Source organism: Hemicordylus capensis, chromosome 5 (genome assembly GCF_027244095.1).
Source record: "Hemicordylus capensis ecotype Gifberg chromosome 5, rHemCap1.1.pri, whole genome shotgun sequence".
Taxonomy (NCBI): domain Eukaryota; kingdom Metazoa; phylum Chordata; class Lepidosauria; order Squamata; family Cordylidae; genus Hemicordylus; species Hemicordylus capensis.
The window spans coordinates 209210352-209237319 of NC_069661.1; the positions used below are offsets into that span (position 1 = coordinate 209210352).

At 44.5% G+C, this 26968-nt stretch overlaps 1 protein-coding gene across 1 annotated transcript in view; it reads right to left on the minus strand.

The window, feature by feature from the left end:
- Positions 1-26968, minus strand: part of LOC128327820 (sodium-coupled monocarboxylate transporter 1-like) — a 101715-nt gene that overhangs the window by 51523 nt on the left and 23224 nt on the right. Inside the window, exon 7 of the mRNA XM_053257088.1 lies at positions 4091-4220. Coding sequence (XP_053113063.1) covers positions 4091-4220 — 130 coding nt within the window. The remainder of the gene's footprint in view (positions 1-4090; positions 4221-26968) is intronic.

Genomic DNA, 26968 nt, shown 5'->3' on the forward strand with positions numbered 1-26968 from the left:
TTTTGTACCAGTTGTATCCTCCAAAGGATCTTGAAAGACAGCCCCATGTAGAGTGCTTTGCAGTTGTCTAAACGAGATATGGTAAGGGCATGGATCACCATGGACAGATTGGTCCAAGTCAGAAATGGATGCAGTTGATGCACCAATCGAAAGTGATAAAATGATCTATGGGTTACAGCCACTACCTGATCATCCAGCAGCAAAGCTAAATTCAGGGACACTCCCAAATTGAAGATTTAAACTTTCAATGAGAGTGCAACCCCTTCCAGAGCAGGCAGACATACTATTACCAGACTTTTGACAAAAGGTTCTCCTGATCCAGATTTCATTTCAGCTTGCTTGTTCTCATTCAGAACATTGACTCCAGGCACCAGTTGAGAATATTTGCAGCCTCTCCAGCTGGGGATGGTAGTGAGATGTAAACTTGGGTATGATCAGCATCCAGATGACACCACAGCCCAAACACCCTGTATGTGATAACTAGTTTTGTATTAAGAAGGAACTGGAAGATTGACTATTTCACTAAGTTATGGTTTTCTGTAAAGTCATGAAAAATTTTAGGATTAAAAAGGGGCAGATACAGAAGATATCAGGATGGCTTAAGATATACTTTATGGCTGATATACTTTGGGGCTAATCTAAATATGGAGCTGTGAGAGGTCAACCGCCCAGAGACATTGGATGGGGCGGTATAAAATGTGATAAACAAACCATGGGCAATCTGTAACATTTACTGATATATCATTAGTAAAACTGCATTCAAAGAACAGCAATTTATATCATATATTATGTGTTTGTGAACAAAATTCTTGCAGGGCACAGGCGAAGCAACAGAGACAAGACAGAACCCTGCAGGACAACATACACCAAGGGCCATGATGTCGAGCAGGGGTCCCCCAGCACCACCTTCTGGAACCTACATGTTAAGAAAGAACTAAAGGAACCACTAAAAAGCAATACTACCTAGTCCCACACCCACCAGACGGCCCAGAAAGATACCATGGACAATAATATCAAAAGTCCAGCAGAACCAACAAGGACAAACTCCCAAGTCTTGTTTTAATACATCATCAAGTAGAGAAATCAAGGCTGTTTCAGTTCAAAAACCAGGGAGGAAGACAGATTGAAATGGATCTAAATAATCAGTTTCCTCCAGTGCCTCTCTCCTGCATGTCACGTTAAGAACTAAGCTATACTACAACAGTGCCAAGAAGAGATGGGAGGTCAGTAAAGCAAAGGTGCTGTCAGATGTGTTCCTTCATACAGAACTCTCCTGCAGGTTAAGGCAGCCCTGTTCTCCCAGAGGGAATTGACCAGCGCGAAGAGAAAGAGAAGAAGAATTAGAGGGAAGGGAATCAGCCCAATCACCATAACACCAGTTGCAAATCCTACTGCATCATCTATTTGAGGACTTATTTTCTTATGGTTGTCAGCCCCTCCATAATAACCTTTTTAACCGATTAGTAAGATTAACTGCATTGAGGTTAACCTAGGAATTGAATGTCTCTTTAGAAGAATATTCTCACCTGGGAAAATTTAATTTCAGCTTCACAGCAGAAGGTTAACAAATCATTCTGAAATAGTTGGATTATTCAATGAATGGAATTTCTATAGAGCTTCCTTTTTAAGTACCCTTTCATTTTAACACAGGTTACCTTTTAAAAGTGAAATGATACCAAAAAAGGAGAAAGATAAAAAGGAATGAGGAAGTTGATGGTGAACAAATATAATTCCTATAGAGCAGATTAAAGCAGCATTTGCCAAGGAATCTGCAGAGTTGAATGGTGGGGGGGGGGGACAAAAAGGGATAGAGAAGACCCAATGGCGGCTTTTATTAGCCAGGAAAGGTATGGATCGAGCATGCACTTGAATGAACACAAACTTCAAAGGATTTTGTCCATACCTTCAGGAAATTGGCTGAAAAGAATCCCAAAACAAGGGACAAGCAGGTGCCAAATATTTTATCTACCACTGTTAATGTAGAGCAAAAGTCATACTGGATGTGAGGGATCTTATCTGTGAAATGCTTGGCAAATTGGTCACAGAGGACAGAAGTATCATCATTCTGATTCTGTGACATAACGGACCACACTCTACTCAAAAACACTCCGCTGATGGCTTTTTGGGTATGTGAAAGTGGTGTTCTATGCTGCCGTAAGCACTACAGAGTAGATCCAATACTAGGCTCAGGCTGTTACCCGTCTGTCAGATGCAGTTAGAGTTTTAATCCATCATCACTCTAGTTGTCTCACCTGCTGTTTAAATGGTTGGAGCTCCCCCCAAAACAAAAGAAGCAATCTTAGCCCTACGTTATGGTGGCGACACTCAACTGCAAATGCATCTATGGCCCAAGTCATTTCCCTATTTCAGATACAGTATATATCAGTCGGATCACTAACCATATTGCCAGAAGAATCCCTCCAACTCAATGGTTGGAGGGATTCAATCCATAAGCCACCAAGGGGTAGCTTTCTTTTCCGTCTGTGAGCCCTTTGGGAGAGGGAAACGTACAATTTCCCTTTTCTTTTGTAAACCACTCTGAGCACTTCGCTGAAAAGCATAAAAATCCCTGGTTGGCCCTTGTGCCTTAATCTTTTAGCTCCAGTGTTTGACACATTTTTAGTATACCTGTTTTTCCTGTTGCTACTTTCTTGTTTCCCTTTCTTGTTTTTGTTTCTATTATTGTTGTATTGGTAAAGTTATTGATATAATATCTTCTTAGACACCTTCCCTCAATGGGACAGAAAGTCAGGATATACATGTTTTAAATAAATACATTTAAATAAAAATTATCAGCATTTGGAATTGTGCCTGGGAGCTAATAGCTAGTCAGTGCAACTAAGCAAGAACAGATATAATACTTCCTGTTGCCAATTTCCATCAGAAGAACTGAGGCATTTTGCACCAGCTGCAAATTCCAGTCTTGCATAGGGAGTGTTATAATAGGCAATCTGAAAGGTTACCAAGATCTAAACAGCAGTGGCAAGACACTTGCCTTCCAAGAAGAGGCACAGCCAACTTAACTAATACAACTGATCTGAACCACTTCAGTCATAGCTACAGCCTTTTCATAAAAGGCTGTGTGTTTTTATCTGTTATCTGTTGTCTTGTTTTTTATGCTTGTTTGATATGTTTTTAGCTTGGTGTTTTTATTGCTTGGTGTTTTTATTGCTTTTATTGTATGTTTTAATTTTTGTAAACCGCCTTGGGGTTTTCTTTTAACGAAAGGCGGTATAGAAATGTAAAAATAAAAAGCAAATATGGATTAAAGAGCATTGAAGACTGCCGACTAGATCTGCAGTCCCATGCATCTCCGATGATGAATCAACCCTGATTTGGTCCACCACCCAACAGTGTAGAGATGTGGGCCTTAAGAAGATACTGAAAAGGATGATTATGTAATTATATAGTTCCATATATGTGCATGTGGTTTACATAGACTCATGCCACTCTTCACATTTTTTATCTGACTTTGACTACAAACCAGGAGAACCTAACCTAACTGTGGCAATTGTGTTACATCAATAACTCTAACTGAAAATACTTCATACTATACAAACATAGTTATTTCTTTCTGCAGAATATTCATATCCAAGATTCCCACTCCCTTCAGAAATTAGAGTTCCTTGCTTCCTGATTGTATGCACTTTCTACTGAGATCAGAGCTGCTCCATCTCGGATGGCTTTTAGGAAACAACTGAAGACACATTTCTTTAGCCAAGCTTTTTAGATGAAGTTTATTGATTGTTTTAACTTTAAATTTTATACATGTTAATCTTTTTGGTTTGTTTCATTATTGTAAACCACCTAGAGACTTTGGAAGTGGGCGTTACATAAATATGTTAAACAAATAAATAAATAAATTTAAAATAAAATAAAATATTTTCCCTTTATTTAAGGTAAAATAATATGTCTCTTAGCTCCTGACAATCACAACATGGTCATTCACACATGACAACCACACATGAACATTTTCAAAGAGGCCATGTATATGTGAGATGCAAAAACAAACAAACAGACAACAAACAAACCACATCCTTGATAAAATTTAAGTGTATATTTAAATATTTATCTTGTCAGCATACTAAACCTGATCTGGTGCTGACACAACCCGCGCAGTCCATGGGTCGCAATCCTTGTATATAGAGTACATGCAGAGTCCGCACATCACTGCACAACTGAGAGTTACCCAGAGTCCCACAAGATTTAAATACAGAGAACTGCAAGAAACAAAGTAATGAATGTTAAAGAAGTTTTGATCTTGCTGAATTGTGCTACTTAAGTGGCACAGCGGGGAAATGCTTGACTAACAAGCAGGTTACCAGTCTGAATCCCCACTGGTACTGTATTGGAGAGCAGTGATAAAGGAAGATGCTGAAAGGCATCATCTCACACTGCACGGGAGGACTGTGGGTGCCAAGAGTCAAAATTGACTTGGAGGCACACTTTTACCTTTACTATATTGTGTCTATTTGAAAATCCTGTTTGTGTTTGTTACCTGCTTCTAGCCAACCAACTATATACAGCTATCACAAAAACCATTTAGCTTTTTGTACATGTTGATGCTAACAGAAAAAAGAAAAAAAAAGGAGCATGACAAAAGCTTACTCCTGAAATAGTGGCAGCTTTGGATATATAGTAACTCAACATATGAAATTTTCCAAGCAGCTCCAGAGTGCCAAGATGCTCATGTCATTCAATTCTTAGTCATGGAAAATAAAATTTCAAAAAGGTTGCTTACCTGTAACCAACGATCTTCGAGTGATTCTTGTGCATTTTCACATATGGGATTGTGTGCCTGGACAGTCAACCCTTCAGGAATTTTCAGAAGTTCCCTGCAATACTTTAACATTGCCTTTATGTGGCTGGCATGATTATTAGGGAAGCTACTATTAAAGCATTGATACCTCAGTTCCTGGACTACCACCAAAAGCAGAACTACCATCCACCAACCAAGGATCCTGAAAGTGAGAAAATAAAAAGTAACACCTGCAGTGGGGTAGGTGCGTGGGTCGTGTGAATGCATGAGGACCACTCAAGGATCATTAGCTACAGGTAAGGAACCTTTTTATCTTTGATGTGGTCCTCTGAACATTCACACATATGAAAGATTAGTTAGCTTACCTATATGGAGGAAAGCACACTAGTCAAACCTATACTTCCTTAAGAACCCCACTTTGAAAAGAAGTGGTTACAGTAAATCTGATGTCCAGCACCTAGAGCTTGATAAATTGTGACTCTGAAGACCATGTGGCAGCTTCACAGGTGACTTGAATGCAAACATTGGACAAGTTAGCTATTGATTCCATATTACTTCCATTTACTAACCGATTCCATTTACTTCAGTATGATTTTATTGTTGCAGGTTTGCGAGAGGCCTAGAGGACTGACAGAAGATGTGGTGAAGTTATGGCAGGATGAGCCAAGCAGTGATACTCAGCACCTTGATGTCTGGGTGCAGCAGAGCTCCATTGGGTTGGGTGAGTAAATATGGGTCCTCTGCAAAGCAATACAACCCCCACCCCATTGCTATCTTTAGAAGCAGAGGGAATCATGCACATCACGACAAGTAAAGGGTCACAATGATTCAGGTCAGTTTCTTGATGTGGCATCCGTGAAGGACTCTGGGTAGGAAAAGTTCGGTTGGAAACATGTAAAGGAATTTCCCAGTCCACTGTGTGGAGAACACCTCGCCTAGAGACAGGTGGTCCTCCTTGGCTCTGGTGCAATATAGTGGAAGCTGATGGTTCAGCATGGAGGCAAAGACGTTTATCTCTAGAGTGCCCCAACAGCGAAAGACAATCTGAAGGTGGGAAGGGCTGAGCTGCCATTCATGAGATAGTGCCGTCATTCTGTTGAGCATATCTGCAAGGTTGTTGTTGCAGCCCCCAAACACAAACTGCGGAAATGTACATGTGGTTAGCGACAGCCCAGTCCCAAATTTCGAGACACAGGGAGGGGAGCATTCTGGACCCTATGCCGCCTGGTAATTTACAAAGGCCTTCACTGAAGTATTGTCTGTATGAATTTACATGAGAATGATGCAGCACTGAAGAAAAATGTGCAGGGCCTTGCATATTGCGAGGAGTTCTAGATAGCTGATGTGATGTTTTGCCTTGGCGGCTGTCCACTGCAACCCAAATGATGAGCTCCCCAACTGAGGAGGGATGTGTCAATTGTCACTACCTTCGGCTGGGGCATAGCAAAAGGTGTGCCCCTGGAGAGATGGCAACTGAAGGTCCACCATGCAATGGAGTCGCAAACTGACTGAGGAATCCAATAATGTCTGGACTGGGAATCATGTAGAATGTTGAAGTGATTGACGAACCATCGTTGAAGGGGCTTCATATGTAGCCTGGAGTGAGGGAGGACTGCCATGGTGATGCCATGGGCCTCAGAAGTCTCTGGATATCCCTGGCAGAGTGTGTTATGGGCTTTAGCATCGCTTGTGCACAAAACTAAATGTTGTATACGGTGTTGAGGGAGATAAGCATTGTTCGTGAGGGAGTTGAGAATTACCCCCACAAACTCTATAACTCTTGTTGGAAAGAGGACAGATTTTTTGTGATTGACTTTGAGCCTGAGCTGGTCAAGTAGGGCGAGTGTGCACTGGACATGGCAAGTGAGTGAGGTGGGCAGGTCTGTAACCAGAAGCCAGTCATTGATGTGGAGGGAAACTTGGATGCCCTGATCCTGAAGGTGGGCCATGATGGTGGCCATATATTAAACTCTTGGGGCGGAGAAAAGGCTGGATGAACGAGCCTTGAACTGGTACGCCAAAGGACCCACTTGAAAGCAAAGCAATTTGCAGTATTGGAGACATATAGTAACATGGTAATATGCATCTTTTAGATTGACTGATGCAGACCACATGCCTGGGGCTAGGAGAATGAGAATGGCAGGGATTAAAACCATCCGAAAGCATCTGTAGAGGACAAATTTGTTGAAGTTCTGAAAGACTAGGATGGGGCGGAGACTGCGGTCTCTCTTGAGCATGGAGAAGGATGTATGGGGACAGGCTCCTTGTCCAATAAATTTCCTCACCTCCTTGAGAAGAGCTGGGGTCGGGTGAGTTGTTCAAATGGAAGTTGATGGGGGTAGCTCCCTGAGCTCTAAGGTGTAACCTATATGGATAATAGTTAGCAACCAGTGATTCAATGTTATAGCCTCCCACATGGGTAGAAAGGGTCTCAGTCTGGTACCAGTCCGGGTGAGGTAGAAGTTAGGTTTTCTTGGTGAGGGCAGATGGTCTAGATTTTTCTTGGGTCTGCTTGTTGGCAGAGTAGTTGTAAGCAGTTTGTTTCTTGTTTGGTTATACAAACCTCCTGGTTTATAGGTACAAAAGGACTGTTCCGATGACTGGGAATGAGAAGAAGCCCTGTATGGCTGCTGTTTGCTATATCTGTAGTTCTTGGGAAATTTAGTAGGCGCACTGGAAAGGCTTATGGACCTTGCAGTGTTGCACAGCTTATGGGTGCACTCATGGATTATGCGCAGTGGAGTATGCAATTATGGATGCACATCTGTTTTAGTTCTAAACAATGCCTTGCCATGAAAGGGCGATTCTATCTGGAATCTCACTTCAAGGGCTAGAACAATATTGGACCTCTGAAAAGTATAAGCATGCATATGTATTCAGTACTTGGTTTGGGCCCCTTTTGCAGCAATTACTGCCTCAATGCGGTGTGGCATGGATGCTATCAGCCTGTGGCACTGATGAGGTGTTATGGAAGACCAGGATGCTTCATTAGCGGCCTTCAGCTCTTCTGCATTGTTTGGTCTCATGTCTCTCATCCTTCTCTTGGCAATGCCCCATAGATTCTCTATGGGGTCAGGTCAGACGGGTTTGCTGGCCAATCAAGCACAGTACACTGTATACTTTTCAGAGGTCCGATATTGTTCTATTCTACAATCCTTGTCTTCTTGGTTCCATGTACTATTCTAATTTTCTGGGATTGTGGATTTGGGGTTTTCATGAGCTGTACGCCATGATCATCACAATTATAACAAATTAAGGCTTGACTTATCTCGCTTTGCATGTAATGCGTCTGTCTCATATATCAGTTTCACCTTTTAATTTGCATTACTGAAATTAATGGACTTTTGCACGATATTCTAATTTTCCGAGTTTCACCTGTAGGCCTTCAAGTTTACGTGAGGTAGCTGTCGATGTTTGCAGGACCTCCCATGCAGTCTTTGCTGCTTTCGTTATCGCCGGTAGCATGGGCAAAGAGACAGGGTGAGACACTTTAGCACGAGCCATCATATTATAGACAGGATCTTTCAGGTCCAGCTCAGGTTGTTTCAATTCAAAACCCAAAGCTTCCGCCATCTCACGTATCTGAATATGGTACGCTTTTAGCTCCTCCGAGGGCGAAACTGAAGTGTGCGGGGCTACGTCAGACGGAAGTTCTGGCTCCAGTGGTTCCTCCGGAATTGATGGGTCGTCCTCTTCAGAATCCGTTGTATCTGATGAGTCCGCATCCCCAGAATCTGGCACTTCCAAAGGACCCTCCGGTACCATCGGTTGCTGTTTTGCTGGAGGGGCAGATGCTGTCACAGGTGCGCTGACAGATAAAGTCCCAACGGAAGGCACTAATGCAGGGCAGGTCAATACAGCACCCAATCGTTGCTGCGCTTTCCATATCTTATATTCAGCATAGTCAGCTGGATAAATCACTGGCGGAGCATGAGTGAACCCGCAGGAGTTGTTAAGTTGCAATGCAACCCGTTGGTCAAAACATGAAGATGGTGGGCGAACAAACATCGGAGATGGTCCGGTCGCTGCTGCCCTATCCACCATTAGAGGTTTTTGTGTCTGCATCGGGCTAGTGGCCGCCGAGACATGTTGCACAGGTCGTAATACAGCTGACAAATGCAGAGGTACCCGCTGTGGTGAGCCTGAAGGAGTCCTCAGTACTGGTATTATCGATGGAGTATTCGGTACCAATAGAACTCTGACTCCACGTTCCGGGAAACCATGAAACGTAGAGTCCGTCGGCGTTGTATCTGTTGCTTCTAAAAGGGCCAGCAAGTCTCTTCTTGCCCCTGATCCCGCAGTTATCTCCCTCTCTGCCGCATCTTCTCCAAAGTCCAGGTAGTCCTCAGTCCTGTACTCTTGCCTTGGAGTCGCGGCCGGCGAGACCAGCGGGGTTTGTGCTGGGGTGAGCTCCATCGCACACCGTCGATGCTGATTGGGCCGTGTGTTGGTCGGCTCCAAATTTCCGGACATCGATGCATCCCTCGACATCGAAGTTGGCACCGTATCGGCCCTCAATACCGAACCTGGCAATCTTGGTAGCGCGGATGACACCGACAGCGACATTGATGTGCACTGTGATGGGGAATTCGCCGCCGACACCAAGTCCCGTGTCGATGTCGAAAACATTGGCGCGTTTAGCTGCTGCTGCGTGACTGTCGACATCGATACCGATATTGGCCCAATTGGCGTCGGTAAATTTTGATCTCCCCTTGACACCGAGTCCCACGGTGTCAAAGCAGTCGACTCCGCCGAGTCCCAGTCTTCGCAATCAGACTGGCGTGGCGACGGAGATGGAGTGCGGCTATGAACTCGAGTCTTTTTTGTCCTTTTCCGAGGAGGCGAAGTCCCGCGTTCCTCCTCTGTTGATTATTTTTGTTTGTGCCGCTTATGCCGATGACACTTCTTCTTGGCGTCAGCTGGTTGCTTAAACTCCGTATTCACAGTGGCTTTAGACTGCCTGCTGGCAGAGTCCACTAGCGGAGCGCCTGCCCTCGACATTGTGGGAGTGTTCGGCCTCGACATCGTGGCCGGCATCGAGGTGGTTCCTGACATCGAGGTTGATGGCCTCGGAGTCGGTAGATGGAGCGCATCATCATAAAGCGCCGCTCTGAGCCTCAGAGCTCGATTTTTCAACGTTTGTTTAGAAAACGACGAGCAAATCTTACAACTCGCCGGGTTGTGCTGCTCTCCCAGACACAATAAACAGGATTCGTGTGTATCCGTTGAAGGTAACTTTGCATTGCACTGTGAGCAGCGTTTGAAAGTTGTCTTGGGTCTGTCTCTAGCCGACATGGCCTCAGCCATCTCGCTGCAGAAATGATTGTTTTTATGCTTTTAAATCCCTTTAGCTGATCCGTATTCAAGTCCAAAGTACAATCCTATTGTCGTTTAGCCTATTCGTCGTCCTAGTCCAGTCCTTAGTCTTTTTCCAGTAAATCAAATCACTAACTTGCCGAGGAGCTAACAGTCTGAAGTGTTGACGCAATGGCGGTCAAACAGAAACTGAAAGAGACACGCCCCAACTGCCAAAGTGGAGAAGAGCACGATCGCGTGCAGGGCAGTTAGGGGCGGAGCAAGGAGCTAGCTAATCGGTCCATGAGGTCACTGCGCAGGCGCAGAACCCAATATTATGAATGCAACGGATCACTATCCAGATCATGCAGTTATCTATTTGGACGCAATAGAGGGCTTCCACTCTCCTTGAGGAGAGTTGCACTGATGAAGTTGTGTCTGACAAAGTAAGGCCAAAGATGGGGCCTTTTTTGGCTGGGATTGCTGTTTAACCTGAAAGCCCAAAGATGTACCCATGTGTGTGACATATGCCATGTAAGAGCAAAACTCTTCTGATAGGGACCTTGCAGCACTGGTCTTTGGATGGTCTTGTGAAGGTGGGAGGCAGCGCCCTTTGTCTATCCCGTGCTTTCTCCCGATCTTGGGGTAGTGGAGGAGAGTGACAGTACTGACAGCAGTAGATATTAGGGGTGTGCAATTCGGGTTTTCGGGTGATTTGGCTAGGACCCGAACCGAATCACCCCTGTTCTGTTTTGTGCCCGAATCTGGGTCACCCGAATCACCCTTGATTCGGTTCAGATTCGGATTTAATCCGAATCCGAATCGATTCAGGGGGGTAAAAAGGGGCCCAGGGGCAAAATTTTGGGGTGGGGTGGTAGTGCCCAATGGGTAGAGTCTACCACCCCAATTTCAGGGTAATTGGGCCAAGGGCAGAAAAAACTTCTGAGGTGTGAATTCTCATTCTATCATAGCAAATGAGATTTTTTCAATCAAACAACTCTCATGACCCCACTTTCACTTTTTCACACTTTCCTTTACTATGAATACTATGAGGAAGTAATCAATTTAGCACACTTCACCTTATGAAGACAAACCTCATAAATATAAATTCACCAGAATTCACCCCCTGCCCAATCACTCTTAAATTGGGGATGGGTGGTAGCCTCCACCCATTAGACAATATCTACCAGCCCACCCCACTCCTTTGGGGCAGATCCACTTTCTGCCCCCAATCTGCCCCAAAGACACCCAAACTTCAAAAATTCTCAAAAAATCAGCCCTCTGCCCAATACCCCTGAAATTGGGGTGGTAGCCTCCACCCATTAGGCACTACCACCCCACCCCACTCTTTTGGGGGAGATCCACTTTCTGCCCCCAAACTGCCCCAAAGTCACTAAAACTTCAAAAATTCTCAAAAAATCACCCCTTTGTCCAAACCCCCTGAAATTGGGGTGGTAGCCTCCACCCATTAGGCACTACCACCCCACCCCACTATTCTGCCCCAGGCCCTACTTTCTGCCCCAATCTGCCCCAAAGACATGAAAATTTCAGAAATTTACCAAAAATCAGCCCTTTGCCCAATCCCCCTGAAATTGGGGTGGTAGCCTGCACCCATTAGGCACTACCACCCCACCCCACTCCTTTTGCCCAGATCCCATGCTATGCCCCCGAACTGCCCCAAAGTCACTAAAACTTTAAAAATTCACCAAAAATCAACCATGAACCGAATCACCCGAATTTTTCGGGTCCGAAATTTGGGTGATTCAGCTCGTGCCCGAAAAATATCGGGGGACATCGGGGGTGATTCAGTTCGGCCCCGAATCACCCGAAATTGTTCGTTTCGGGCACAGATCGTTCTGTGCCCGAAATCTTTTGCACATCCCTAGTAGATATGAGCATAGGTCTTATATCTAGGAGATGGAGAGTGCCCATGACAACGGGAAAACCTCTTTTTCCAATGAACGTTGATACTGAGCATATTTGAGGCTATCATCTTGGTATGCCCCATATCTCTGGAAACATATTCAGAGTGGTAAGTGCTTCGGCTCCAAGCGTGCTCCATGTGGTAATTTTCATTCTGGTCTCGGTGGCAGGTTCCGTCTCACGTGACCCGTTCCTCAAGGTAGTAGTCATTGCGATCCCAAAGGTGATGGTGATTATGTAATGGTTCCTGGAAAGGATCATAAGATGGTCCTTATGACATCTGACAGCGCATCAATACTGAGGATGGGTAGTGAGTGAACATCCTCGTATTTGTCCTGGCAGACTTCCTCCTGCTCATTAAATGAAGCTGGTTGCTTGGATAGGCATCTGCTTCATTGAGGTCTATGATGGGATCATACGAAGTAGGGACCAAGGTCAGAACCAAAGGGGCAGGAGTCTGATGTCCTGACTCAGTTCCGAGGAGACCTTTGATGACAGTGATGTGGATCCCATTTGTAACAGCAGAACCATTTGGGCAGATTGGAAATGACACTTTTTCTTTTTCTTCTTTATCAGGAGGGTGCTTGTGCTTCAGTGTGACTGGAAGCACTGTATGTGCATGCTTAGACCCCGATGGGAGGGGCATTAGAGCCAGTCAGGCTCAAACCTTTTACTGATCTGGTCGGTCAGTACCGAAACCGATGGGATTGGTGGCATCACACCAGAGTTCTGTACAGGATCCCCCAATAGGGAAGGATCCTTACCCAAATCTTTGCCCCCAGAACGTTGAAGATACATTGTGGGCTGAGCCAAAAGTGCCCTTTCCCAAAGAATCAAACAGAGTCTCTGTGCTCAGTTCCGCCACACTTGCTTGGTGAAATGTGGTCCATGAGCACAGGTGTCTACCATCTGGGCCTTGCCTAAACACAAAAGACAGTGCATGTGGCCATCTGCGGAGGGAATTTTTCCGCATCAGCCTGCACAATGTTCAAAAATGACCTTAACATTTTCACTCATTGTAGCCATGCACCAAAAGGAGTCTGATTAGGGGCAACAAATGACATGTTGATGTTGGAGGAACATTGATGAAATTGAAATGGACATCAATGTTTCTGTTAACAAAACCAGGACAGTCAGCACTGAAGACAATGTTGAAGCAGACACCTATGTAGCAGTCTGCTCCCCCATCACTCCTGGTAGCAGTGTCAAACCTGTGCTTGCAATCAGTACTGAGACTGACTGCACTGCAGATGAAGTATTGGTTCATCCAGGTGAGTAGTACATATAGGATGAACCTCTATATTCATCAACAACCTATGCTATGGAGATGGTAGTCCCGACAATAGTGAATGAGGATAATGTTAGGGGTGTGCACGGAACCAGCTGGTCTGGTTCAGTTTGAGTCTGGACCAGACCTGAACCAGACCAGGCCAGTACGGTCTGGCACCCCCCAGTTCGGTTTGATGGAGTTCGCAAACAATTTTTAAAATAATAATAATATTTTTAAAAATTATTTACCCCCTTCAGGGGTGTGTGTGTTGGAGGTAGTGGCAGGGGGAATCGATGGAGGTTCCCTTCTCCCGCCCCCCCGGCCTCCCTTATTGCCACCACCAGCCGTTCGGCCGGCTCTTTGGCCCATTCAGGCCCTCTCCCTCCAGTGTGGCAGCCATTTTTGAGGTCACTGAACCTGCACAATTGGCCTCTGCATGGCGGGTCATGCAGAGGCCAATTGCGCAGGGGCAGTGGCCTCCAAAATGGCCACCGTGCCAGAGGGGGAAGGCCCGAACAGGCCGAAGAGATAAGGGAAGCCGGCAGGGGGAGGGGGAACCTCCGTGGACCCCACCACCACTTCCAACTCCCCCAAGGGGGTAAGTAAAAAAAATCCACGAACCCCCCGAACAGTCGAGGGGTGTTCAGTCTGGGGTCGGACCGAACAGGAGATGGTTTGGTTTGACCCTGAACGGTCAAACCAGACAGGTTCAATGTCGAACACGTTTGACACTGAACCTGTTTGCACATCCCTAGATAACATATTGAAACAGCTTCATGTAGTGAGAACAAACACACTGCATACTAGTGACTAAGTAATCAATAGTACAAATACTCCCCATTATAAAAATCATGCAATGGAGATCTCAGTGAACACATGTACTATGTGCCATATGAGACATGTAGACAAACAGAGATGAAAGTTTGGGCCAGTGTACAAAATTGATAAATAAAATAAAATAAAATAAAATAAAAATGTCACAGGTTCTATGTAAGAATGCACATTTTGATCTAGAAGAAATATTCCATAAACCCACCAGTACCATTGCTGAGCTGCCACAGAAAAACCTGGAAAGGGTACCCCCCACTCCTAGACAAATGAGACAACATGGATGTATTTCAATGGATAGAAACTTGGATTGACAGCTCTTACACTTTTTACAAGTTATTTTAGCATCCATCAAAGTATAGCCCTGAAACACAGCAATGCAATACAAACAAGAGAAAAGGTGATGATAAACTCTCACTTTTCTTAAAATAATATTAAAAGAAGCTCTCTGAAATGAGCAAAGTTGTTTGAAGTGCTGCTAGTATACGACTGGAAAGGAAGTGAACATGAACACACACACAGCAACTATCTATCTACTGCTTTTCAACAAAAGTTCCCAAAGTGGTTTTACATCTTAATTAATTAATTAATTAATTAATTAAAAAACAAACAAACTGAGGTACTGATGCTCTAACCACTCTTCCCTAAGGGTCACAATAGACGAAGGCAATGTTAGAGCATCTTATTAGGCAATCTGGAAGCTTCCCAAAGGGTCAATTGTGCAGGCACAAAACCCATATGTGTGAATGCACAGAGGACCAAGTCAAAGGTCTCTATGTTCAAGATGTAAAGTCAATTAAGATAAATATCTAAGATCCCATATTTAAGCCCAGAACCTCCATAAAAAGAAATAATATGCCCCAGCAGTTGATAATCTAAATGTTAGGCCTTGTGAATTTGAACTAGGAGCCTTGTAGATCAAACACTGGTTACTGCACTACCAGGGCAGCTGATCAAAGATGGTTACCAGTTCTTATTATTTATTTATTTATTTGTTTGTTTGTTTATTTATTTGATTTTTATACCGCCCTTTCAAAATTGGCTCAGGGCGATTTACAAATAAAACAAAAACAATTAAAATCAATCAATTAAAAGTTATAAAATGCCATAAAACAGTAACACAATAAAACATTTTTAAAACCCTGAAAAACAGGTACATTTAAAAACCCTTTACAACAATTTAAAAACCCTGAAAGGCCAGGCCAAACAGATAGGTCTTAAGGGCTCTCTTTAAAACAAATAAAGAGTTCCAATTATGGATTTCTGCAGGGAGTGCATTCCACAGTCCAGGAGCAGCTACAGAGAAGGCCTGCTTCTGAGTTGCCACCAGACGTATCGGGGGTAACTGGAGATGGACCTCCTCAGATGACCTTAACGTGCGGTGGGGATCATACAGAAGAAGGCACTCTCTAAGGTAACCTGGGCCTAAGCCATTCAGGGCTTTAAAGGTAATAACCAGCACTTTGTATTTTGCCCGGAAATATATCGGCAGCCATTGCAACTGTTTCAAAACAGGCATAATACAGGCTAGAAGCCCAGCTGAGAGGAACAGGGAGAGTCCATCCACTTCCCACCCAGTGCTCCCTGGAATGAGAGACCAGGTATGTTCTGGGGTTCCTTCTGCTGTTGCCTACCTGCTTCTGCTTCCCCTGTGGGGCTGCAGCCTCAGGTTAACATCTGTGGGAAGTGTGGGCAGGATTGGGACCAGCCCGAGTGACTCAGTTGTTCCTTGGGTCACCTGCTCAGTTTTGGGCTTTACAGGAAAGCTCCTTGTGGCGGCGGAGTCACCACTGAAGGGGTGACACCAAAAGTGGTCTCCCCTTTGGAGGAGCCACTTCGGGGAAGAACGAGGGCAAGGGCTAGAGGGCTTCTGTTTAATCAGTTTTAAGCTGTTTTGGACTTCGGTTGAAGTTGCTGTAATGTCTTTGGGTTCATCTGGAGATGGAGGGACAGGGGGCGTCTTCGTTGACTATGGGGCAGCTATCCCGGTGGTGGTGGGGAATGGAAGAAATAACATTGGCAGGTCATCAGGCCATTCCAGGGGAAAGATAGTCAGAAATGTAATAACTGTCTCCCCTTCCGGCTGTCCTGCCAGCTCTTTGACCTCGGGGAGCACTGCCAATAACCCATACAGCCTTACACTGCTCCTCTGTAATCCCAGGTCGGTCAAAAATAAACCTGGACTCATCCATGATTTGATCAAGAATGAAGGGGCCGACTTGGTATGTATTACTGAGACTTGGTGGGGGAAGGCTAGTGGTCCAGTTTGGGCCCAGATTTTCCCTCCAGGATATTATGTAGAGGAGCAGGTGAGGGGACGTGGGCAGGGAGGTGGAGTGGCTGTGGTCTATAAGGATAACATCTCCCTTACCAGGGTCCCTGTTAGGGTATCGCACCATATTGAATGTGTGTACTTGAATTTGGGGACCAGGGAAAGATTGGGACTTCTGTTGGTGAACCGATTGCCTCGCTGCTCAGCGGAATCCCTTACTGAGCTCACGGACTTGGTCGTGGAACTCACATTGGAGTATCCCAGACTTTTGGTGCTGGGGGACTTCAATGTTCAATTCAGGACCAATCTGTCCAGGGCAGCTCAGGAGTTCATAGCGGCCATGACAACTATGGGCCTATCCCAAGTGCTCTCTGGACAGATGCATATTGCAGGTCACATGCTTGATTTGGTCTTTTACTCAGATCAGGGTGGTGTTCCGTGGGTAGAGACTCCTGTGATTTCCCCATTGTCATGGACAGACCACCAACTGGTTAAGGTTGGACTTACAACCACTGCCTACCTCTGCAGGGGCGAGGGGCCTATTAGAATGGTCAGCTCGAAGAGGTTATTAGATCCAGTAAGATTCCAAGAAGCCTTGGAGGAATTCAATGCTGGCTTTGCCGGTGATCCTGTTGATGCCCTGGTTGAGAATTGGAACAACTTGCTCACCAGGGCAGTAGACACGACTGCTCCCAAGCATCCCCTCCGACCTACAGTCTGGCTAATGCATTCTGAACCAACTGGGGTTTCCTAACTACGTACAAAGGCAGCCCCACATAGAGTGCATTGCAGTAGTCAAGCCTGGAGGTTACCAGCTGGTGCACCACTGTTTTGAGGTCATGCTCTTCAAGGAATGGATGCAGCTGTCGAATCAGCTGAAGCTAATAGAAAGCACTCCTGGCCATGGCCTCTACCTGAGATACCAGGGTGAGGCCTGGGTCCAGTAGTACTCCCAAGCTGTGTACCTGCTCCTTCCGAGGAAGTGTAACCCCATCCATCACAGGGAGATCTAACTTACCCCTCAGATTCTGAGCCCCTACAATGAGCATCTCTGTCTTGCTTGGATTGAGCTTCAATTTGTTATCCCTCATCCAGCCCATTACTGCCTGTAGGCAGGCATTTAGGGAATGAACACCATTTCCTGATGATGCAGATGAAAAAGAGAAATAACACCCAGCAACAAAACTCCTGATGACCTCACCCAGTGGTTTCATATAGATATTAAAAAGCATTGGTGACAGAATGGAGCCCTGGGGGACTCCATATAACAGCTCCCATTTTGAAGAGCAACTATCACCAAGCTCCGCCATCTGGAATCTACCCGAGTGATAGGAGCAGAACCACTGCAAAGTAGTGCCTCCAATCCCCAACTCCCTCAGGCGACCCAGAAGGATACCATGGTCGATGGTACTGAATGCCGCTGAGACATCCAAGAGAATCAACAGAGTCACACTCCCTCTATCGATTCCCTGATAAAGGTCATCCATCAGGCCGACCAAGGCTGTCTCAACCCCATAGCCCATTCTAAAGCTAATTTGAAATGGGTATAGATAATCAGTTTTCTCCAAAACTGCCTGGATCTGGTCAGCCGCCACTCTCTCGATCACCCTGCTCAACCAAAGGAGATTGGCCTATAACTATCCATCGCTGAGGGATCAAAGGAGGCCTTCTTACGAAGAAGTCTAACTATTGCCTCCTTCAAACAAGGAGGCACCCTACTCTCCCTCAGCAATACATTTATGATATTAACTAGGCCCCCTCCAACTATCTCCCTGCTAGATCGAAGCGGAGTGGAGTCCAAGTCAGCCTGAATACAGGAGATTTTGTCCACAAAGAACCCACCAAAAGGGTCACAGCAGAGCACCTCCAGGAACTGATTTGAAACAGAAGGAGCAGAAACTATACTCCTCACAACCCGGGATAGCTCTGCTGGACGTGAATCCACAGACACAAAGCGCACTGACCAAAATCCCTTTTTTGCAGCACGCACCGCCACCACATAAGCCTTCAAATGGGTCCTATGCTGCATCCTGTCAGATCTGAACCGAGTTCTCCTCCACTTGCATTCCAGTCGCCTACCCAGCCGCATCAGCCCTCGCAACTCCTCGGTATACCAGGGAGCCATTTTTTAAGCAGGTCTGGAGGGACGCTTAGGAGCAATTGAGTCTACTGCCCTGGTGAGTTCCTTATTCCAGGTTCCCACTAGGGCATCGACAGAATTACCGGCCGCACCAACTTCAAAACCCTCCAATGCCTTTTGGAAACCAACTGGATCCAGCAGCCTTTTTGGATGGTCCATCCTAACAGGTCCACCACCCCTGTAGGGGTGGATTGTGGCCATGATACCAACCTTAACCAGGTAGTGGTCTGTCCATGACAATGGGGGAACCACTGGATCCCCCACCCACGGAACACCCCCCTGCTCTGAACGAAAGACCAAATCAAGTGTGTGGCCGGCAACATGAGTTGGCTCCAAAACTAATTGGGATAGGCCCATAGTTCTCATGGTCGCTATGAACTCCTGAGGCGCACCAGACAAGCCAGCCCCAAAGTGGATATTGAAGTCCCACAGCACCAAAAGCCTGGGTGACTCCAACACCAACTTTGCGACCAGCTCCATCAGTTCATAGGGAGTCAGTTGGGCAGTGGGGTGATCAGTACACCAACAGAATCCTCAATCTATCCCTAGTTCCCAGCCTCAAAGATACACACTCAATGTAAGTCAACTGTCTTACAGAGGGCCTCGTAAGGGAGATGGTATTCTTGTGGACCACAGCTACTCCATCCCTCCTTACTAGTTTCCCTTCCCCTGTAACGGCCAGCTGCTCTGCCAGCGCCAATTCTTCTATTCCCCACCACTACAGCAATAGACACCCCAGAACCGCTAGACGCACCCCCATCACCATCCCACTCAAGAAAGCCCAAACACACATCTGCAGACAAGCCTGGCACAACTCAGTACAATAAAAACAATCCTCTAGACCAAACCTCCACCCACCCACAGCATAACCTCCCCCCAGCCCTCAGTCCCACCACAAAGGCCCAGCCCCAAACGCCAGCCACCTACAGAAAGGCCGCCGGCCACGCCTCAGGTGTGCCTTCAGATATTTATAAGCCCAGCAGCCCCTCCTGCCACGAAGGACTGCTGAACTAGCAACAGGTGTAAAATATCACGCTCTTCTGAGGGCAGCAGCTGGAACAACGCAGCAAGCTGGCAAGCAGCTCCTCATCCAGGCTGAAGGATGGAAAAACAGCCCAGAGGGGTCCAAATGTAAAGTCCAGGCAAGGCAGGGAGGAAGGAGGCAAAAGTCAAGCCCTCTAATCTGCTCCTCACTGCTTGTTAGTTCTAGCTGAGACATTCAATAAGAGCTGAAAATTCTGCTGACCTGGGAAATCTAGGGCTAATCTGCTACCACTGGCTGATATAAAAAAACCCAGATCTCCTACTTTCCCTCACTTTGGTCACTTTGCCCTGATTGCCTCTCCATGCTACCAGACTTGGTCTTCAGCCTGCCTATCCTCTAGGTCATCTGACCACATTTGGGCCATTATTCTAATAGTAAAAGAGCAATGCCCAATGTAGTCTACCGTGTGTATGTGCGAAATCTTCCAAATGAAGTTCACCATGCACAGGAGGATTACCAACAGGGATCACCATTAGGAGATTTCCATTCATGGAGCAGTGCAAGTGGAAGCAGGAGGAAAGTTACAGCAGGGGACTGGATTGTCCCCATAGGAATATGCTATTGGTTTACCTGAGCAGAATGGTGGTACTAAATGTGATATCTATATAAATGTAATACTAATACATATTAAGCTACAAAGCCAACAGATTAACCCCTACTAACTGGGGAAAGAAGCAGCTTTTAACATGGAGGCTCTCTTATAGTTAAAACAGGGAGAGTTGTTCTCCCCCTCAGTACAACATTCCATCAGCAGTTGTTGCTGATGCCTTCCTTCTGTTCTTTTTAGTTTATGATTCCTTTGCGGACAGGGAACTACCTCCACCCCACCCACCCCACCCCCATGTATTGCGGTTTGAGAATGTTTGGTTGAAAAGTTGAATAAAAATAATAAGAACAATTTAAAAAGTGAAGAACTTTCAACTGTCCTCACAACTGGTTAAATTTTATGGTGACACAGTACAAATTGATGGTGAGGCAGGGGCTTTTACAGCCTTCAAAGGCTTGCTATTATCTTTGATGGGGAAAAATGAAACTGGTTCATGCGATGAATATTGAGGAAAGAATCCAACTCATCGAAACCGAAAGTATTTGGCCCACTGTTCCAGGCAATACAAAAGAGTCAGCCACTTTATAGGTGAAGGGAAAGAAGGTTAATGAGAACTAACAGCAGAGCCCCAATCACTTCTACCCACTAAGAAGATTATGATCAACATCCAAAACTGTAGGAGTTGCCCCACAAATGAGTCTGGTGGACTTAGAATGTCAGAGAATGTTTTGGAATGGGAGGAGAAAACAAAAGTTCTAACCTGGCAACTTCTGCTAAACTGGCAAAAGGCACCTTTTAGCGTGTTGATTCTCTTTATTTAGCAGGGAGAGAGTAACTGGCCCTATCCACCCCCAGCACAGTACCTCCAGTGACTGTTGCTGGTGTCTGTCATGTTTCTTTTTAGATTGTGAGCCCTTTGGGGACAGGGAGCCATCTTATGTATTTGTTATTTCTCTGTGTAAACCACTCTGATCCATTTTTGGAAGGGCGGTATAGAAATTGAATGAATGAATGAATGAATGAATGTGTACAAGTACCATCTACAACTACCTGAATTAAAAGTTTGTTATGGCTTGACTGCTGGCTCTCTCTATAAGAGATGGGGAGGTAGGGCTGAACTGAAGGAGGACCACATTAAGGATGTGTGTGTGTGTGGAATTACATGGGACCAAGATTATACTGAAGGAAAAAATACTTAATATTTTCCAGGATGCTAGAAGGACAGGCCTCTTCCAGCTTTCATGTTGTCTCTGCTGGGTCAAGGCCAGTTGGAGTGGAGACCCAAAATGTCTGTTGGACTCCTCCTGCCCTCCCCCTCCACCTGGGACCCAGGTGGGGCAAGAGACATGCTCTATAAAGTCCTCTTTGCTTCATTTTGGGAGCCATGCTTGCAGCATGAGGTAGTGGGGTACAAATCCCAGAGCTACACACCCTCAGGAACCTAAGAAGGGAATTCAGAGAACAAAAATGCCTTTTTAATAGAAGCTGCATCAGAAGACAAAGCAGTTGGCTGAGTGTTCCTCGCATGGAGCGACTAACAGAGCCCAACTCCTATGGGCCCACTTGAATGCTGGGTAAAGGAGGGGGAGGGGGAGAGCCAGAGATGGATGGAGTCCTGTCCAGTCCAACATGTCAGAATCAAAGGAGTTCCACTACAACAGCAGGGGGGCTTTCAACAGTCCCAACCTGATGGAGGGTCTCTACTTTTGGGATAAAACTCCCTCCAACCATAGGAACATAGGAAACTGCCATATACTGAGTCAGACCATTGGTCTATCCAGCTCAGTATTGTCTTCACAGACTGGCAGCGGCTTCTCCAAGGTTGCAGGCAGGAATCTCTCTTAGCCCTATCTTGGAGAAGCCAGGGAGGGAACTTGAAAGCTTCTGCTCTTCCCAGAGCAGCTTCATCCCCTGAGGGGAATATCTTACAGTGCTCACACATCAAGTCTCCCATTCAGATGCAACCAGGGCAGACCCTGCTTAGCTATGGGGACAAGTCATGCTTGCTACCACAAGACCAGCTCTCCTCTCCTTGCCATGCCCAACAGAGGACATGTCTGTCAGACCAAAATGAGTGCACAGGACTAATATATAGTATTTTATAAAGCTCTAACCAGTTTATATCAAATGGTCTCTATTACATAGTGTTGTGGTATTCCAAGATTATTTAGCACTCTCTGTGAAAACCTACGTCTCTAAGCTGGAATAATAGAAGAGTGAGAATTCTACAACAATCACACTACATCTTATTAATTGTAACAGACATGCTTAACATTTGCCCAGTGAAATCCACAAATGTTCAGCTTTGGATTCACTATGCCCAGGGGATGTTAACAGTTTAATACAGTAAAATGTTTAAAATCATAGAGCAGCTGACTGGCTTTTGATTACGCCTTCTAGGGATGTGCACGGAACCGGTTCAGAGGCCCTTTATGGGCTTCTGAACCGGTTTGAAGAACCAGTGGGGGTCTCCTTTTAAGAGAGGGGGGAGGGTGCACTTACCCTTCCCACCGCTTTTCCCCCGCCGGCATCGCGTTTCTTAACAGCCCATCGGGGTGGCAGCATACCTCCCTGCCGCCCCATTGCCCTTGTCTTCCGGCGTTCGCAAGTGCGTCACCAACTTCCAGTCATATCCGGAAGACAAGGGCAATGGGGCGGCAGGGAGGTACACTGGCGCCCCGATGGGCTGTTAAAAACCCAACACTGGTGGAGGAAAAGGAGCAGGAGAGGTAAGTGCACCCCCCACTGCCTTAAGGGAGACCCCCACCGCCTTTGAACTGCCCCGCCATGGTTCTGTGCGCATCCCTAACGCCTTCCTCATCAACTGTATCCTCCATCAGCTCAGGCCTTACTCTCCTCACTTGAAATTAAAATCTCTTTCATTTGGCTTCAGTCATGAACTGGAGTGCCTGCTTCTACCAGAACAAATTGTATCATGGTTTTCTCTTTGCATCACACCTCCTCGGCCTCCCCCATAATTCTCAGGGGTCTTTGAGTGGTCTCTGTTTTGCCTGGCCCAAGCTTTACACTAAAATATGCTGGGTGAAATGTTTGTGTAAATTATGAATAAAAGCATATTTAACTGTTATTGTTCTCAACAGATTGCTAACACTCCATGTTAAATTCAAAAGTGCCATCATGTCCAAGAGAAGCAGATCTTTCTCAGATTCAAATTTATTATGACCAGTGTTCCCTCTAAGGCGTGCATGTGTGCATGTGCTCACATGGTTTTTGATGCCCATTCAGTTAATTTTAGATCCCGCTCAATTTGAATCAGGAAGGCCACACTTTGAAAGCACATGTATGCATACTGCCTTAATACTGCCGCTCAAAACAAAACTCCTTCTGCACACAGATGAAAAAAATTCGAGAGAACACTGACAATGAATCAAATTTACGATGTATGGTAATTATTCAATAAAAAGAAGAATATTTGAAGCTGAAATCCTACAAGTTCAAAACTTATTTTACTTCCCTTTAGCAAGCACATTAATAAAAAATTCTATTACATAAATTTATTGAACTTTCCTGTAAGTGTAATGCTTCTCTGAGGGAGGGTAGAATGCCTCCTTGTCTTAAGGAGGCTGTTAAACCATACTTGAAAAACCTATATTGGACACCTCAGACAAGCAACTAGAGGTCCATCTTCCATAGTTGGACAAGGTAATTGAGAGGATGATGGCCACTCAGCTACAGACAGTCCTGAAGGAAACTAATTATCTAGGCCCATTTCAAACTTTTGGGCGGGCTATGGGGTTGAGACTGCTTTGGTTGGCCTGATAGATGAACTCCAATTATGTATTGCCAGAAGGAGTGTGACTCTGCTGATCTTTTTGGATCTCTCAGTGGCTTTCAATACCATCAACCATGGTATTCTTCTGGGTATCCACCTGAGGGAGGTGGGATTAGGGGCACTGTTCCATAGTGGTTCCGTTCCTACCTCTCGGGTAGATTCCAGATAGTGTCACTTGGAGACTGTTGCTCTGCAAAGTGAGAATTACTGTATGAAGTTCCACGAGCCTCCATACAGTCCCTAATGTTCTTTAATATCTATATGAAATGTCTGGGAGAGATCATCAGGCGATTTGGTGCAGGATGTTATCAATATTTATTATTATTTTTATTTATTCAATTTCTATACCGCCCTTCCAAAATGGCTCAGGGTGGTTTACACTTAAAAACAGAACAATTAAAATTAATTAACAATTAAATCAAAGATTATAAAACATCATAAAACAATAATTAAACAATCAGAACAATTTTAAAACCCTGAAAAAAACCAGGTTACAACATTAAAAACCCTTTACAACAATGTAAAGACCTTGGAAGGCCAGGCCAAACAAATAGGTTTTAAGGGCTCTCCTGAAGGCCAATAAAGAGTTCAAATTACGGATTTCTGCAGCGAGTGCATTCCACTGATGCTGATGACACCCAAATCCTTCCCTTCCTTATCAACTTCATCAGGAAATGGCAAAACTTTCCTAAATGCCTGCCTGGAGGTGGTAATGGGCTGGATGAGGAACAACAAAATGAGGTTGAATCCAAATAAGACGGAGGTGCTGATTGTGGGGGGTCAAGACCCAAGAGATTATTTTGATCTGCCCATTCTTGATGGGGTTACACTCCAACCTGAAAGATCAGGTACGCAGCTTGAGAGTGCTCACGGATCCAAAACTCTCTAGTTTCTTAGGTTCAGGTAGTGGCCAGGAAAGCTTTTTATCACTTTTGGCTGATACGTAAACTATGCTCATTTCTAGAGGTAAATGTTTTGAATAAGTGAGCTGAAAGTCGAGAAGAAAATTAAATACTTGGGCGTCTGGTTGACAAACAAAAACTCTTTGTTGTTTTCAAATAATTATATCAAAATATGGAATACAGTAAAAACTGACTTGCAAAGATGGACTAGAATGAACTTATCTTTAATGGGAAGAATTTCAGTTGTGAAGATGAATGTTTTACCTAAAATACTCTTTCTTTTTCAGACTATCCCTATAATCAATACCTTAACTTGTTTCAAGCAATGGCAAAAGGACATAACCAAATTTGTTTGGCAAGGGAAAAGACCAAGAATTAAATTTAAAAATTTAACAGATGCTAAAGAAAGAGGTGGTCTTACCCTGCCAGATTTAAGGTTGTATTTTGATGCTGTTTGTTTGACATGGTTAAAAGAATGGGTAACATTAAGAAATCCCAGAATACTTGATCTGGAAGGATTTGATAGAAGGTTTGGATGGTATTCATATCTGTGGTATGATAAAACTAAAGTGCATAAAGATTTTCTTAACCACTATGTGAGAAGGAGTCTAATGAGAGTGTGGGTAAAATATAAAAAATGGTTGGAATTTAAAACTCCATTATGGCTATCTCCAATTGAAGCTTTAGCACGTAAAGAGATAAATATGTAAAGAGATAACACGTAAAGAGATAAATAAACCTCATTGGGGTACCTATAGGGATTTGTTATGTTTCCAAGAAAAGGGCTGTAAGTTAAAAAACCTAACTGAAGTACAAAATCTGGTTAGTAACTGGTTTCACTACCATCAGTTAAATGAAATTTATAAGAAGGATCTTAAAGTTGGATTTGAGGATCAGATGTCGAGATTTGAGAAGAAGCTGTGTGAAAATGATGAAAAATTAGTTTCTAAAATGTATAAGCTGCTGCTTCTGGAGGAGACAAGAGATGAAGTGGTTAAAATGACTATGATAAAATGGGCTCAAGATCTGGGTCACAATATAGATATGGCAGCTTGGGGAAAATTATGGAAAACAGACTTAAAGTTTACCACATGTTATACCTTAAAATAAAATTATTATAAGATGATGTACAGGTGGTATTTGACACCCAAAAAATTAGCATTAATGTATAAAAATGTTCCAAACAAAGACTGGAAATGTGGACACTGTGAAGGAACTTTTTTTCATATGTGGTGGTCTTGCAGGAAGGCAAAGGCTTTCTGGGATATGATATATAATGAGTTGAAGAAAATTTTTAAAATGACATTTCCTAAGAAACCAGAATCCTTCCTGCTGGGAATAACGCAAGGAGAGTTTTCCAGAAGGAATTTAACAATCTTTATGTATGCAACCACAGCGGCTAGAATAGTATGTGCGCAGAAATGGAAGAACAATGAAATGCCCTCAAAAGAAGATTGGCTGATAAAAACTTTGGAATATGCTGAGATGGCAAAACTTACAGTACTGATAAGGGATGAAAACCTGGAATGTTTTAAAGAAGATTGGAAACCATTCTTATTATACCTAAAGAACTATTTCTCTAATATTGATTTTTCAGCAGGGTTTGAAATTTAGTAATAATAGCAGGTTGAGTAGAGTAAAATTGAGTTTGTAAGGTATAGGATATATGTTTTGAATTACTATAGCAATGGTTGAATTGTATAATTAGTGATTCGCACAGATTGGCAAGCGGGACGTCAACATTTGTTTAATTGGAGATTGTTAAGATATTGTAAAAACCAATAAAATTTTAAAAAGCATTTCTAGAGGTAAATGACCTTAAAATGGTAGTACATTTACTGGTGACCTCCAGGCTTGACTATTGTAATGTACTCTATGTGGGGCTGCCTTTGTACATAGTTCTGAAAGTACAACTGGTACACAATTCAACGGCCCAGTTGGTCTCTGGGACAACCTGAAGGGACTATATAACACCGATTCTGAACACTGGCTGCCAATATGTTTCAAAACGAAATACAAAGTGCTGGTTATTACCTATAAAGCACTAAACGGCTTAGGTCTAGCGTACTTAAGAGAACGCCTTCTTTGTCATGAACCCTGTCGCCTATTAAGGTCATCTGGGGAGGCTGGCTTGTCTGGCAGCGACTCAGGGCCAGGCCTTCTCTGTAGCTGCCTCAGGGCTTTGGAATGAACT